This window comes from Eurosta solidaginis, chromosome 1 (assembly GCF_040869045.1).
Source record: "Eurosta solidaginis isolate ZX-2024a chromosome 1, ASM4086904v1, whole genome shotgun sequence".
Lineage (NCBI taxonomy): Eukaryota > Metazoa > Arthropoda > Insecta > Diptera > Tephritidae > Eurosta > Eurosta solidaginis.
Window position 1 is genome coordinate 367,223,922 of NC_090319.1, and position 15,261 is coordinate 367,239,182.

General features: G+C 36.5%; 2 protein-coding genes across 2 annotated transcripts; one reads left to right on the forward strand and one right to left on the reverse strand.

Annotated features, from left to right (window-relative positions):
• Positions 1–854: 854 nt before the first annotated feature.
• On the forward strand, positions 855–9,397 carry Arl8 (ADP-ribosylation factor-like protein 8). The gene is made up of 4 exons (XM_067762919.1): positions 855–1,115; positions 7,099–7,253; positions 7,342–7,503; positions 7,568–9,397. The coding sequence occupies exons 1-4, from the start codon at positions 993–995 to the stop codon at positions 7,686–7,688; spliced, it is 561 nt and encodes a 186-aa protein (XP_067619020.1). The 5' UTR covers positions 855–992; the 3' UTR covers positions 7,689–9,397.
• A 3,934-nt stretch (positions 9,398–13,331) lies between these two features.
• Positions 13,332–15,011, reverse strand: msb1l. Its single transcript, XM_067774793.1, has 2 exons — positions 14,695–15,011; positions 13,332–14,635 (listed from the first exon to the last, which is right to left on the reverse strand). The coding sequence occupies exons 1-2, from the start codon at positions 14,857–14,859 to the stop codon at positions 13,613–13,615; spliced, it is 1,188 nt and encodes a 395-aa protein (XP_067630894.1). The 5' UTR covers positions 14,860–15,011; the 3' UTR covers positions 13,332–13,612.
• Positions 15,012–15,261: the final 250 nt, after the last annotated feature.

A 15,261-nucleotide genomic window follows, 5' to 3' on the forward strand; every position in this document is an offset into this window, starting at 1 on the left:
GAGGGGGAAGAAGACGGGGCTGGGGTTGATGCTCGGCATTGCTCCCAACTCTACTACGGAGATTGTAGGTATAAGTGGGAGCAGCCGTATGAGTTGGTGGCGCCGTAGGGCGCGAGCAGCAGCGGGTACTTGTTGTGGCTTGCTGAGCAGCGGGGCTGCTGGAATGTAGGGGGGGGGGGGGGGGCGCTAAGGGGCAGACTACGGGACGTCCTAGGGCGTGAACAGCAAGGAGCTACAAACGTTTTATAGAAGTTACGTGGACGTCTGGTTTTGGGATCTAGCCCAGAACAACCTGTCCGATTCAACCATCCCTTACACGAGACACACTGACAAGAGTATGACCGTCCTAAAAAAGATTCTTTTCCGGCAGATGCAGCAAAACCATTTCTCAGGACCCGGGTCAGGAGGCGGACCCGAATTGGGTTCGATACCTTCCCGGAGCAAAGAATATGGAGCAGTCCCGCTGCAAGGAGCTGCTGGGAGGATGAGAATTTGTGGTAGGGTCGCAACAAATTAAATGGGGTTATGGGATCTGGGAAATTCCCGAGTCGCTCCGGTATTTTTATGAATAAGGGGGATAGAATATAGCGAAAATAATTTAACTTAATCAAGAAAACTTGGTGAAAATTGCAAAACAACTGCACTAAAATGTATGGTGCCCACGTATGCATATAAGTCAAATGAACATTTTTATGACTCAATTCAAAACTCAAATACTTGTGATGGAGTCATTGGAACGAATGCGTCATTCAAAATGAAAACTCGAAACGACAGCGCGCATGTGCATAAATTTACCTCTCCATTGTGAATTAACAATGTCGCTGTCAAACAAGTGCTTCTTCTACTTATTGTATCTGTCATTCAATTAACAGCGCAGTACAAGAAAAAATTGCCCATTCGCATTTGGTGTAAAGTAAAACAATTAAAGAAAAGAACTACAAGTCAGTTTATAGTTTAAGCTTATAAAAAATATTCATAAAAGTGCTACGAAAATGTTGGCATTAATAAACAGAATATTGGATTGGTTTAAGAGCATCTTTTGGAAAGAGGAAATGGAGTTAACATTAGTGGGGCTGCAGTTTTCAGGCAAAACAACGTTCGTGAATGTTATTGCAGTGAGTATTTCATAGATGTGCGTCAGCAGAGGAAAATTTGCTACCACCCAACGACGTCACCTCGCATTAAATAACGCATACGAGTATGTAAGACAATAAATAGCCCTAACAAATGTGCATACGTAAGCCGCACCTCACTCTTTGTATATGCTTCTTTTGAAAAAGATTTTGTTTTCGTCCCAGAAGAAAAGCCAAAATTTGCTTTGACCAACGCCACCCAAACTAAACCCAACATCTCACAAAGAATAATTCAGTCAATGACTGCGCTGCCACAGCTCTTTGCATCGCTGCCCCCATAACAGTCTTAGTTACATATATATATGTACATGTGTAGTAGCTATCAAACTACAAACAGTCTGGTCATTGTTCTCAGATTTGTTTATTAGATTTAATTGTAACAATTCACACTTGATACTAATCTTTGAATATATTTTTGTTCACTCAGCTATAGCAATGAGACGCTAACAATGTACATATCTAATTTAACGTAATTGAAGATGTGCACGAGGGTTTCTTTTTCAATAGAAATCAATAATTTTTGTCATTTGATCGTTCACTATGTTACGGTCTGCTGCTACGGTCTACGGCTACGACCCACTTGGGAGCGTGTTCACGGGAACACACCTAGCGATGTGGAAAGGGTTGCGATGAAAAATATCGAAAAAGAAGGGAACAGACAGACCGGCCATCACTAGAAGACAGAAAAAGGAAGAAAAAAACCACCACGAGTTCCGGACAAAAAGGTTTTTCGCGCGGCTCTTTCTCTTTCCTTTTTGGATTTGCCACGCTGATGAACGGAGCTAGACCATAACGTGTTTGCTTGTGCCAAGTCGTATCGTATCAACGATTTATATACTTTTTTTTAAATCCGTACAAATCAAATGTTAAAACGCTATTCGAAACCAAGAAAAATAAAAAGAATTGATTGAGTTTCCGGCACTGACCGAGAAAAACGTGGGAAAAATTTTGGAAAACAAGGAAGAAGGTCATTTAAAAGGCCAAAGAACAATCAGCAAAATGCCGAGGAACTAGTGGTAATAACCCTTACAAGAATATCCAAATATCCAGCTGAAGTAGTAAGTCAGCGCTTCCAAGTCAAACCTAGTGAGGAAAGTTCTAGGGATTCCGACTCGGATTCGGACGGCACTAACTAATTGTGAGGAGAAGCCTTGATACTCGAAGATAGACCTCTTTCTCTACGTTTGCGAAGTACACCACCACCTTTGGAAAGCGTCCAACACCCCATCCGCCTCCAGGGCCAGCAGTACGCTGCAGCGTAATACAGCGAACGCCCAATTTAGCACAAAGTCATCCAGACGGTAAAGGTCCACACGAAGTTGCCCTGCCACCAGGTCCGCTCGATCACCTCAGACCAGAGTGAAACAACCATCAACGCCGGCCTACTGGGTGAGTCAGTTCCTTTTTTTTTGTGCTTAAAAGCGCGGACGCATCTTTGGGCGCTAATGCTTGCCTTTTGGTTATGGGTCGTGCGTTTATGTACCCTATGAATGTGTAGGAAGTCCGGTCAGAATTCAAACCATTAGCGCAATTGTTAAAATAAAATAATGTTGGTTTAAAAAAAAGAAAAAAACCCAAACATTTAGAGAAACAACTATTTAAAACGCGGTTCATACATCTGTATGTATAATTAACTTAAGCATATGCATTTACATGCATATAGAAGAAAGAAAGCGAACACCAAATTTAGTATACCCAACAAAAAAAAAAGAGAATGTCCGGTTTTAAAAAAACTTCCAGCATATTGGCGTAGACGTTTTCGAGTGGAACGCAAGAATATCTAGAAATGAATATATAAAATGTAAATGTTAAGAAGTCTGCAAATTCTGTAATGCGATCTACGATCTACTATAGGAATTTTGAGCCAAATAACTACAACTATTTTTAAGGTATTTTTTTTTTACTCCAGTGTGCGTCGCTTGGTTTCCACGTTATTTGCTATGTACAAGCATACCTATGAAATTAAAATCTATTCAGCAGTATGGAAATAAATTCGAAAGAGCATTTAGATGAATTACACATTTTTTTCAGCAAATGACCTGTAAACCAGAGCAACAGCAGCAACAATGTTATCAAATTTAGTTATATTTTCCTAAAGTATTTCACTGCTGATACATTTATACTACTTAAAAAAACTTTAAACAATACCAAAAATTAGTGCATTGGGTTTTTGTATTTTTGTACGTAAATTCACCATGATTAAAAATTGTAAAATACTATTATTAAACAAATTATTACATTACATATATTGTTAGCTTAATTCATAGAGGCAGGCCCTAACCAGCAGATTTTTCGGAATTGCGTTTTCCTCAAATTTTGATATGATGTATCTATATATGTAAATACCACCCAGTGCAAATTCGAAAGCCTTTGAACCAAAAACAACGATACTGTAAAAGATTAAACTATACTTAACCAGAAAAAAAAAAAAGTGTTATATGTACATACAGCTGCGAACAAAATAATAGCAGTTAAAGATATTAAACACCTTTTACTAGTAAAAGAAGGATCATTTATTTGAAAAGCTGCAATAAACTTGCAACCAAACTTGTTTAGAACCATTTAAAAACGTCTAAAGCCCCAAAAAGGAATTATTACTTTGGCTGTACAAAGTTAATATTTACTATTCATGTTTCTTAATACCTGGATCGAAATGAACTCCATCAAATAGATACTTATGTACAAATTTCTTTGTTTGAAATTATTTCTTGTACCTCTTAAACAAGCATTTTATCACATTTTTCTCTATAACTTAATGCGTATACCTTATTTTGAAGAAAACAAATTTAGATAAAACTCAGGATCGAGTAGTATATATATACATCTTCATATAAATTTTTTTTTATAAATGATGAATTATAAATAAATTTGTAATTGAAATGGGAATGCTGGCGTCGCCAATTATTTAGAAGGCATAAGGTAAGACAGGTAAGGGGCCACCGAAATTTTAGGTGCGTCGGTGGCCATGGTTATTTGAGGGTGGGACAAGCACCGGGCGTCGCAACAACACCCGCGGCGCCCCCTATGTATATTCGGCCCTTTTCTTTTTTATTTTTAATTTTTTCAGCTTTTTTGTTATTATTTAATTTTTCAGCGTTTCTTTTGAGTTTGATTTAAACTGTTAGTAACCGGTCATCTCCGGTTCGGTAATTTTTTTTTGCGGTTATTTTTTTTGAATTTTAAATTTTTGAATTTTTTTTTTGAATTTAGATTTTGAATGTCAACGGTCTGTCCGTGACATCCGGTTCGGCCGGATGTTGTTTTATTTTGAATTTTTAAGCGTTTTGAGTTGTCTCTGCGCTTCTGTTAGGTTTTTTTTTTTTGAATTTGACAGCTGCTCGTTTTGATAGGCATGATAGGAACTTTTTTTCTGTTTATGGCGCAGGAACAGTAAGGTTGGCAAGGACCCGCCCCAGCCGACAATGACTAGCCACTGTGCACCACTACATCATGCCGACCGCCTTCCTTACTGATTCCACTTGTAAATGCGATACCATAACAACTAACAAGCAAACGTCTCACGTCTGTCACTCGAAGAAAATGAAATTTTGTTCATTAGGCGTTCCTTCTTACTTTTCCAATTAAACATTTCCATCTGCTTTTAAAAATTATTGTTATTTATTTATACGGTGTATAAAGTTGCCATCGCTTTTCCTCTGATTTTAATATGTGATTAGCAGGTCGGCTTAGTAACTTCATATTTTGTTGATGAGTCATTTTGATTTTCTGTTTGTTGCATTCTCTAGTGATAACATGCTTCAATGAATATCGCTCCCTATGGTTACGTCCACCAACAAATGATGGCTTTTGATAGATCTGAATTCATTGCTGACGATTTACAGTCGGCAAGTATTATACATATTGATGCATTTTTATGATCTTTTGACAAGTTATGTTTTCACACATCCACTTGTTATCAGTACTTAACATTGCAAATAGGGCAGAGGAATGAGAAAAATTCATAGTTGGAAATGTAAGCTACGAAAATTTGTTATTATTGTTGTAGTAACGCCAAAGTTTCTCTGTAGTGGCCGTCCTTGACCGAATACCAACCCCGGTCGTTCCTTTATTCAGACCGGTGGAAACGGTTCGTTTACGTTGTTGATTATAAGAAAATTTAATCCACTGTGCAGTTATCTTCAAGATTTAAAGAAAGTCCTAGTTCATTTTTAAGGACCGCTTGCCTATATCCTGATCATGTGAGGTGGAGCGGAATGGGGTTACTTACTTACTTAATTGGCGCATATCCGTTTTAAGGTTATGACCGTCCAACAAGGCGAACCAGTCGGTCCATCTCTCTGCCAACCGGCGCCAATTGGTCACTCCAAGGGAGTTTAAATCATTTTCCACCTGGTCTTTCCAGCGGAGTGCGGGCTGCCCTCTACCTGTGCTTCCATAGGAGGGTTCCGATATAAACACTTTCTTGTCCGGAGCGTCATTTTTCATTCGCATAACATGGCTTAGCCAGCGCAGCCGCTGCGTTTTAATACGCTGGACTATGTTGATGTCTGCGTATAGCTCATCGTCCAATCTTCTTTGGTACTCGCTATCGCCAACGCGTAGAGGTCCATAAATCTTTCGAAGAACTTTGCTCTCGAACACTCCCAGAACCGTTTCATCTGATATTCTCATGGTCCATGCTTCTGCATCATATAGCAGGACGCGAACGATAAGTGACTTGCAGTGTATGATTTTTGTTTGCCGAGAGAGGACTTTACTTTTCAATTGCCTACCTAGTCCAAAGTAGCATTTATTAGCAAGAGTGATTCTTCGCTGGATATCAGAGGTGATGTTGTTGCTAGTGTTGATGCTGGTTCCCAAATAAACGAAGTCTTTTGCTATTTGGAATTTATGGCTGCCAACAGTTGCGTGGTTGCCAAGGCGCATATGCGCTGAGATGTTAGCAGGTACTTCGTTTTGTCTCCATTTACCATCAAACCCATCTTTACCGCTTCTTTTTCCAGTTTTAAGTAAGCAGAACTAACGGCGCGGGTGTTTAGGCCGATGATATCAATGTCATCAGCATATGTCAGTAATTAGGAAAGAATCTGGTGGCTATTGGGAAGCCTCTGAAGTTTCTTTGACATGGGATGTGACTCGGATATTGCCCGGAACAGAGGTAATCACCCAAGCAAATGTATATGCATACATACTCTCTTTATTTAAGGATATGTTTGAAGTGCTGCTAGCTATACGTTTCATGAAAAGATTGTTTGTGTCTTGTAGAGAAGGTCGATTCAACACACTGTAAGAAAAATCTGATATGGTTTTTATGAGACAAATCCACAGATCTGAAAGCTTGAGAGGTCAACCAAATCTTTGCCAGTAATCGGGGTGGCACCGCATTCAACCAGGCAAAGGATTGCCTATGTCCGTAACACTCAAACATTAAAAACAGCGACACTAGTCACCTATCGCACCCTCTACCACTATATTTAATTATTTAAACTCAAAACTCAATTTTTGTGGCAACATTCAAAAACAGCCAAAGTCGAGTCAAGTGTATTATCCTGTTATTGTTGTTGTTGTTGTAGCGATAAGGTTTCTCCCCGAAGGCTTTGGGGAGTGTTATCGATGTGATGGTCCTTTGCCGGATACAGATCCGGTACGCTCCGGTAACACAGCACCATTAAGGTGCTAGCCCGATCATCTCGGGAACGATTTATATGGCCACATTATACCTTCAGGCCATACCTCCCTTCCCACCCCCAAGTTCCGTGAGGACGATTCGCCACGGATAGGTGAGGTTGACAATTCGGTTTGCAGAAGCTATATATTGCGCTGGCAACCTGAAACGGTTGCGCTACACAGCCCCTTGAATCTGGTATTATAGTCGCCTCTTACGACAGGCATACCTACCGCGGTTATATTCTGACCCCCTAACCCGTGTATTCTCCTTGGTTAGATCTATAATCATACTAATGAAAAACTTGTCTTATATAAATTATGATAATTCTCATTTCAGTCAGGACAATTTGCCGAGGATATGATACCAACTGTAGGCTTCAATATGCGAAAAATCACTAAAGGCAATGTTACCATTAAGGTTTGGGATATTGGTGGACAGCCAAGATTTAGGTCAATGTGGGAACGATATTGCCGCGGTGTTAATGCTATAGTGTAATTATATTATTTGATTATAGGAAAATGTTCAAATAATTCAAATTTGTTTTCTTTTCAAATTTAAAATTTTTATCTAAAATTCCAGATATATGGTAGATGCAGCTGATTTGGATAAAATGGAGGCATCCAGAAATGAATTACATTCATTATTGGACAAACCGCAACTGGCGGGTATACCTGTGCTTGTTTTAGGCAATAAACGTGATCTTCCTGGTGCACTTGATGAAACTGGCCTAATTGAACGAATGTAAGCTAAAACTAACTTAGCGTAGTAATTTTTAAAGAGTATTAACATATTTTGAATTTTATAGGAATTTAGCAAGTATACAAGACAGAGAAATTTGTTGTTATAGTATTTCGTGTAAAGAAAAGGACAACATCGACATAACACTACAATGGTTGATCGCACATTCGAAAAGCCAAAGTCGTTAGGAAAGTATTTACATATAGGAATATGCCAATAGGTTACTAGTGCTGAAGAGTGCAAAATTTAATGTGGCGTGAGCATATACATACATATATATAAATACATATAATTAAGACAATGAACACTAACAAGAAAAAAAAAAAAAATATTTAAAGAAACTTAAATTAAAACTAAAAACGAGTAACAACAATTTGGTTAAAGTGTTATACAACTACAAAAGAATTAGAAATTTTAATTGAACAAAAAAAAAGTATAATAAATAAATAACTTTCATGGCTACACTTGGTATGAATTTAATGAGATAAATATGTATACAGGTGTGATAACGCATGATGATACACTCAATATCTAAAATATTATATTCGAATGTAACGTATTCAAAAAATGATATCATGAAAAATTTATTAAAATAAAAATTATAACAGGAATTAAATTCATATACATAGAACCATATATAGTACGTTTCCAATTGTGCATTTGTGATTAGGATCTAGTCTTTGAATTTGATTTTTTTAAATGCATACCAAAAAAGGAAAAAAAGTAAACGTGTTTTGTCGAATTTGCTTTGCACGTTTAGCTCATTTATTATGTCAAAAAAAAAAAAAATAAATAAATAGATTCACATAAAGCAATTTTTAATATCCATACAAAAATATTTTATACATGATCCACTTTGTTCCACCTGTTGTCTCAATTCGTTTTTTTAATTTAATATACGCTAAATATATTGTAACGAATTTAGTGAAACTCCGCTTATTTTACACCTTCTACTAACGTTCGTATCGCTAAACTGTTAATAAATAACTCTAATATTTAATAATGCAAAATAGCCTTTATTAAAGTACTTCAGAATAACAATGATACTTCACAACCAATAGCTTGCTTAAATCAAACTGATTGCTCATGCCTCAGCTGGTGCTGCTTTTATATTCTTCGGTTTCCTCGTTCGCATACTTCGAGGCGTTTCTAGAATTTACTACTTGTTTACCAGCTATAAACCCACCAGCTATAAACTACAGATGCACGTTTATAGCTTCTCATATGCGCGTGTATATGTGAGTGATACTTCCACCGGTGATTGACCACTTTTGTGAACATCTCAGATATATGCATGTGTATGTAGAGAAATACTTTGCTGATGATTGCATACTTTTGTGAGCATCTCTCCGCTGCTGGCATGTACATATGTGTAGACATAGTGATTGATTTGTTTATGTACATACAAGTAACTGCTTATTATCGGCTTAGAGATGATAGTGTCCCTTAGTGTTGCTAATATTCGTCACAATATATTTACGTAGCGTTTGGGTGATCATAAAATAACGTAAATGCAAATCATTTGTTATTACTATTTTCTTCCCCCAAATTACACTAATATTTAGTAATTTTATGTGTGTGATAAATAAACTTTGTTTTATTTTCGAATTTGTATGCTGCAATTTCCGCTCTCAAAATGTCAAGATATTTGTATCATTTGAACATATTTTACATAAGCTATAAAAATAAGCGAATTGGTGTATTCAAATAAATATAATCATTTAAATGAAATGTTTCTAACACAGTAAATGGAAGATTATGATTTATGAAGTGCATTACTTAACGATTGATATCGAAATGTAAAATTAAAAGATAATTATAATGCAATGTTTGTAGGTATTTATTTATCGTGAAAAAATAAAACTCAAACACGACTTTTTTATATAAATAATAAAAATTCCAACATTTATTTTGTGCTATAGATTTGTGTTAGATGTGTTGCACATTTAGTCAGATTTTGAATGACGTATGAAAACTACTATAGAACACAATGATTATTTCGTAAAACGAACGACGTGAAAAGAGATGTTTTGAAATGTAATACATCCCTAATAATACAAAAGGATTATTATAAAAGTGAAAAGATTATATATGAACAATTCTAAGAGAAATAAATAATTATAAATAAATATTAATAGACCTCAAAAAAATTAATAACTACTTCGGTTTTAACCAAACGTATATCTACAGTGTTTTGCATTGGTTTACTAGCGGCAAATAGTAAGGCGATTGAGCCCAGTATTAATAGTTAAGTTTATATTAGTTTCGTATACACACTTCCCAGCTAATTTAGATTCCATACAATACCAAAGATTTCCAAATAACATAAACTACAAAATAGAGATCCTGTTCCAAATAAACACAGATATTAGCAACTGAAGTACAAAACCCTCAACATGTTCAGCATTCTTAACAAAATCAAAAATGGAAAACAAAAATCTACCTCCAAATCCACTCAAGGTTTGCAAATTTGCAAGAAGACTCCCCGTAGGTTTTGGGGAGTTTTATCGATGTTGATGGTCCTTTGCCGGATACAGATCCAGTACGTTCCGGTAACGAAGCACCATAAAGGTACTGGCCCTACCATCTCGGGAACGATTTATATGACCCCCCACCCCCTAGTGGAATTGCGAACTTAGCGTCGCCAGAACCTCGCCTGCTCAACATGTGTATGCTACATTCATATTTATAACAGGATTCCCCTCGCGTAGATGAGGTTGACATTTGGGTTGCCGAAGCTTTGAAGCTATAAAGCTTTGTATTTCGATTATCAACCCCTTAAATTGGTTTGTTATCGATAACAAACGTTACCGACGAGCTATCGGCTTGTTATTGGTTTGTTATAGACGGGTTAAAAAAAAATATTTTACATTTTTATGTATAACCAATTTTTATTTTATCATTATTATTAGATAATAAAAGCGGTAATATTAATTGTATTGGTCTATCGCCTTGCAATTTGATTTACTTCTTTTTTAATTGGGAAATTTAGGATATTCGAATAAAAACATTTTAAACTTTTTTTATCTTCGAATTGTAATTTTTTAGTGAATGAGTAAATTGGCCTCGCAGAAACATACTGGCATCGAAATTCCTATTAGGCGGTAAGTGCACTTTAGTTTAATTTATTTTCAGTTCATTTATTCTATGGTCAACGAATATTGCAGACTAGATCCAAAGTTATTAGATTTCAAAAATAAATATCAATTCCATGTAAATCAATTATTATATCTTATATGCTTATTAAATTTTGAGTACGTGGAAGTTTGTTGAAAAGATAATAAATAGATCCACGCAAGCAAAATGGTAAGAAAATGCATAGATATCCGTGAGGTCAAACATCACCCACTGGAAAGTTTCCCCTCGTTTCAAGGGAATGAAGATAGGTAAGTTTACAATGAGAGATATAAGATGAGACCGAATCATCAAAACTCATAGTTTAGGCAAAATCGGACTAACGTTCGGTAAACACTATCTATTCAGGGCAAATTACTACTGTTAATAACAATCTCTGAGGATCGCTCTACCCTACATTTTGGTGGGCATGCAGCCGCAATTGTACCGAAAATCTAGAGCGGTAATAAAATTCTCAAATCTCTTGCTGGCAGTACATGGGGAAAAGACAAAGAAACGCTCATTACCACTTACAAAGCAATTGGCTAGCCGATTGCATGCTACGCGTCCCCTATATGGTCGCCAAGCCTAAAAACTACTCACTGGAAGAAGCTACATGCCTGCCAAAATACTGCTCTCAGAACCGCCACGGGCTGTCTTCTTATGTCCCCAGAACACCATCTACATAATGAGGCGAGAATACTCCCCATCAGGGGAAGAAATGAGATGCTAACCAAACAGTTGCAACCTGGGCATCCCAACAGACATCTGATTGATGAGTCAACACCGCCCAGGGACTTAAGGAGTCATCTCCGTAAGCATTATGAGGAAATACGGCACCTGAGAACTCAGCCGTATGAAGCAAAAAAACACAAACAGGTCCTCAGTGAACTCCACGAACAGGCGTCGGACCTTTATGCAGGGAATTGTCCGGTTAATCCAGTACACAAAGAACACTACCCACAACTTGCAGAGTAGGAACGCACACTCCCCAGGGAAACGCGAGTCATCTAGCTCAACTTCGATCGGGATACTGTAACAGGTTAAACTCTTACCTATCCAGAATCAACCCAGACATACAACATGTATGCCCTGCTTGCAATGTGTCCCCACATGACACCAACTCTTCATCTCTTTGATTTTAATGTGGAACCAACGGCTATTACTCCCCTCACATTATGATCCACCCGTGTTCTAAAAACATTTGACCCTACACAGCCTTTGAACACTTTAAAAAAAATAAATAAATGTAAGGCGCGATAACCTCCGAAGAGATCTAAGGCCGAGCTTCTCTTCCAATTTGCGTCGTGCTCCTCTTGATTTCTCCCTACAAATTGGCCGGACGGGACCTACATGTTTTATGCCGACTCCGAACGGCATCTGCAAGGCAGATGAGTTTTCACTGAGAGCTTTTCATGGCAGAAATACAATCGGAGCGCTTGCCATACACTGCCGAGGGGCGACCCCGCTTAGAAAAATTTCTTCTAATTGAAAAATCTTATTTCTAAAATTTTGATGTTGCTTTGCCCGGGAGTTGAACCCAGGGCATACGGTGTGATAGGCGGAGCACGCTACCATCACACCACGGTGGCCGCCTTTGAACACTTTACAGTGCCATTTAATATAGCATGTAATAACTTTTACCAATTACCATCCTATATAGCCGACCTACACCTGAAAAATACAACTAAATAGCTTACTACTGGAATTCAAACTGCATAGCAATTGCAAAACACAGTATCCATAAGGGTCCTTTGAATACGATCGGGCATAACCATCATTCGAATGTTAATCCTTAGCATATTTTAATTTAAAAAAACTTGAAATGCAATAAATGAATGTCGTTTAACACTCAACGCAAAGTAGAATTTTTAGTAAATAAATTAATAATTCTTCGTTTGAACAATGCAAATGCAAAAAAATACTATAATGACCATAGCAGAATTTTTACTGAAACAAAGTGCTAGATAATAATTTTATCTTTTTTGCAGAATGTATTCATTAAATGTTAAAAAGCAGCAGAAACCCATGTAACTTACGGAACAAGCAAATGCATAACAGGTGCTGTAAAACTTATCCTGTAAGAAGTTTAACTCAAGGAGAATGTAATAAAAAAAATTTTAACTTGCATAAGAACGCCGCAATTAAAAAAAAAATCTTGCGTAAATTTGATTTTAATGCCACCCGCATAGGTAGCTACTGGCTTGCAACAACAAAATTCATAAAAAAAGAATTATTTGACATAAAATAAGATGCATTAGCACTCACTTATGCACGTTGAATATAATTGCAGACAGCTAATTAGAATTCAAGTAATAACTTCATGTTGGACTGCTTCCAGGAAACCATGAAAATGCCTGCACAGAAGCATGCAATGATTCGCCGTTGTAAAGCAATTAGTTATGGAACGCACTTGTTTGTATGCATATCTCCGTTTCGAATAAAGTGAGCTCATAAATATTTTTCTAATGTTAAAGTGTATGATACTTCCGGTTTTTGCCCTTTTTTGAATATTTACTCTGTCATTGGTGTGTCTTCAATATGCAACTGCACATTTTTATTTTGACGAAGGCACTATGGGCAAGTACGTTAGATATGTTAAGGTAGGATGCTCATTTTGAGGAACACTGCCTTAGAATTTCTGAGCTCGTTACGTAATGACCAACTTTCAAAGTTTTATAAATAAAATCACCGAATTCAAAGTAAAAACATGCATATGCATTATAACCAATAGCTCTTTTATTAAAAATGTAAGTGAAAAAAGTTGATAAAAAATATGGTATTTTAGAAAATCTCAGACTTTCTCTAATAAGTGCTGCGGACAAAAAGGTATCGAAGTTTTATAAAAAAGAAATAATCTTCATTAAAGTATGTATATATTTTTGTATAGCTAAACAACTTATATTATTCATAGCTTACTTAATGTAAGTAATATTAGATAATATTATCGAGCTAACTAATCCTTAATTACCTTTTCGCTGTGACAATAAAACACATTTTACGGCTCCAATACTAAGCTGTCATCGTTGGACTGATCTAAACGATCATTTAAAGATCTAACTGACATTTTCGCAGACCTCAATTGTAGATTACCACTGTTCTTAATACAACTAAGTGGTGTTCGTTTAATATTACTACCAGGTGCACTATTCTTCGATTTTAATTTAAATGCCCTGCCATTCATTGCATTTGGCAGTATATTTTCACTATCTTCAAATACGCGCGGTGGTGATTTTTGAACATCTTTTGCCAAACGACGTGTTTTTAATGGAATTTTTTCATTTGCACGTGTTCGACGCATACGATTGTGCGTAATTTTTCGAAATAATTGACCCTGTCTACTATCATTTCTATACGACTCACCATTTTGTTTTGAAGGGCTTACATTTGTGCTACCTATTGAACAAATACTAACATCACTCATATTCAATGAGAGTGTTGCTAAAATACTTTCTAGCAAAACGCTTTCATTGGTTTCATCGTCATCATCATTAAATATTATTGGTGTACGATCAACACCAATTGTTGGTGAGCGTGGATCTATTTCATCTTGTAAATGATTTGGCGTACGTTGTAAAGATGATGACGGAATTGACAAGTCTTTAGCTTCTTCTTCGACATCAGTATTGGATAGCTCCTCAATGCGTTCGGTACTTAATTCATGCTCCTCTTCAACTTTAGTATCACAATTTTCTTTCCCACCGTTTGTTTTATTTTGTACATCCTCATTTTTGGTAGATAACTGCAAGTTGTCCGGCACTCTTTGTTCTTCGGCTAAACCTGCATGTGCTTGTGTTTCTGCAAATAAATCGGCAAACGTATCGTCCAAATTCAATATTTTATCTTGTGAGTCATCAAAATTTATTTGTGTTCGATTGAAGTGATAGCCCGGTGAACGAGGATCATTAAGATTATAAGAAAACCCTTTGAAAAATTTCCGACGCAACTGGCCAATTGCGCTTTCAGTATGGCTCATTTTATTACCTTCTGTGCTGACAGCACATTTAAAGTTTGTTAAGATCTAATAAAAAAAAGACAGAATTAATGATTTTTAAATAAGTTTTCTTTATAAAAGCTTACGCTTATAGGTGTACGGCAAATGTTTGGTGATCGCGGATCTTGTGCATCAAAATTTTTGCAATCGTATTTTTCGTTGTCCACAGCAGCGTTCGGCGTGGAATTTGTTAAGATTATTGGTGTGTCTGGCAAATATGTACCTTCTATTTTAGTTTGTTTAGCACCCATACTGTATAAGTAATTTTCTTTACTTTAACGAGTGTATGTATATTAGTTTTGGCTGTATAAAAGGGCTTTCAAATGAAAGCAAAGCGTTTTATTAAATTTTTTTCAAATTACAATGGCGGTTGTATTATAATGACTTTAGATGCGGTTGAACAAATAAACAGATGGCTGGACGTAGATGCCAGACCGCCGGCAGACGGTAGACATCGTTGTATTTTTAACAGAAATTAAGGTAGGATGCTCATTTTGAGGAACACTGCCTTAGAATTTCTGAGCTCGTTACGTAATGACCAACTTTCAAAGTTTTATAAATAAAATCACCGAATTCAAAGTAAAAACATGCATATGCATTATAACCAATAGCTCTTTTATTAAAAATGTAAGTGAAAAAAGTTGATAAAAAAT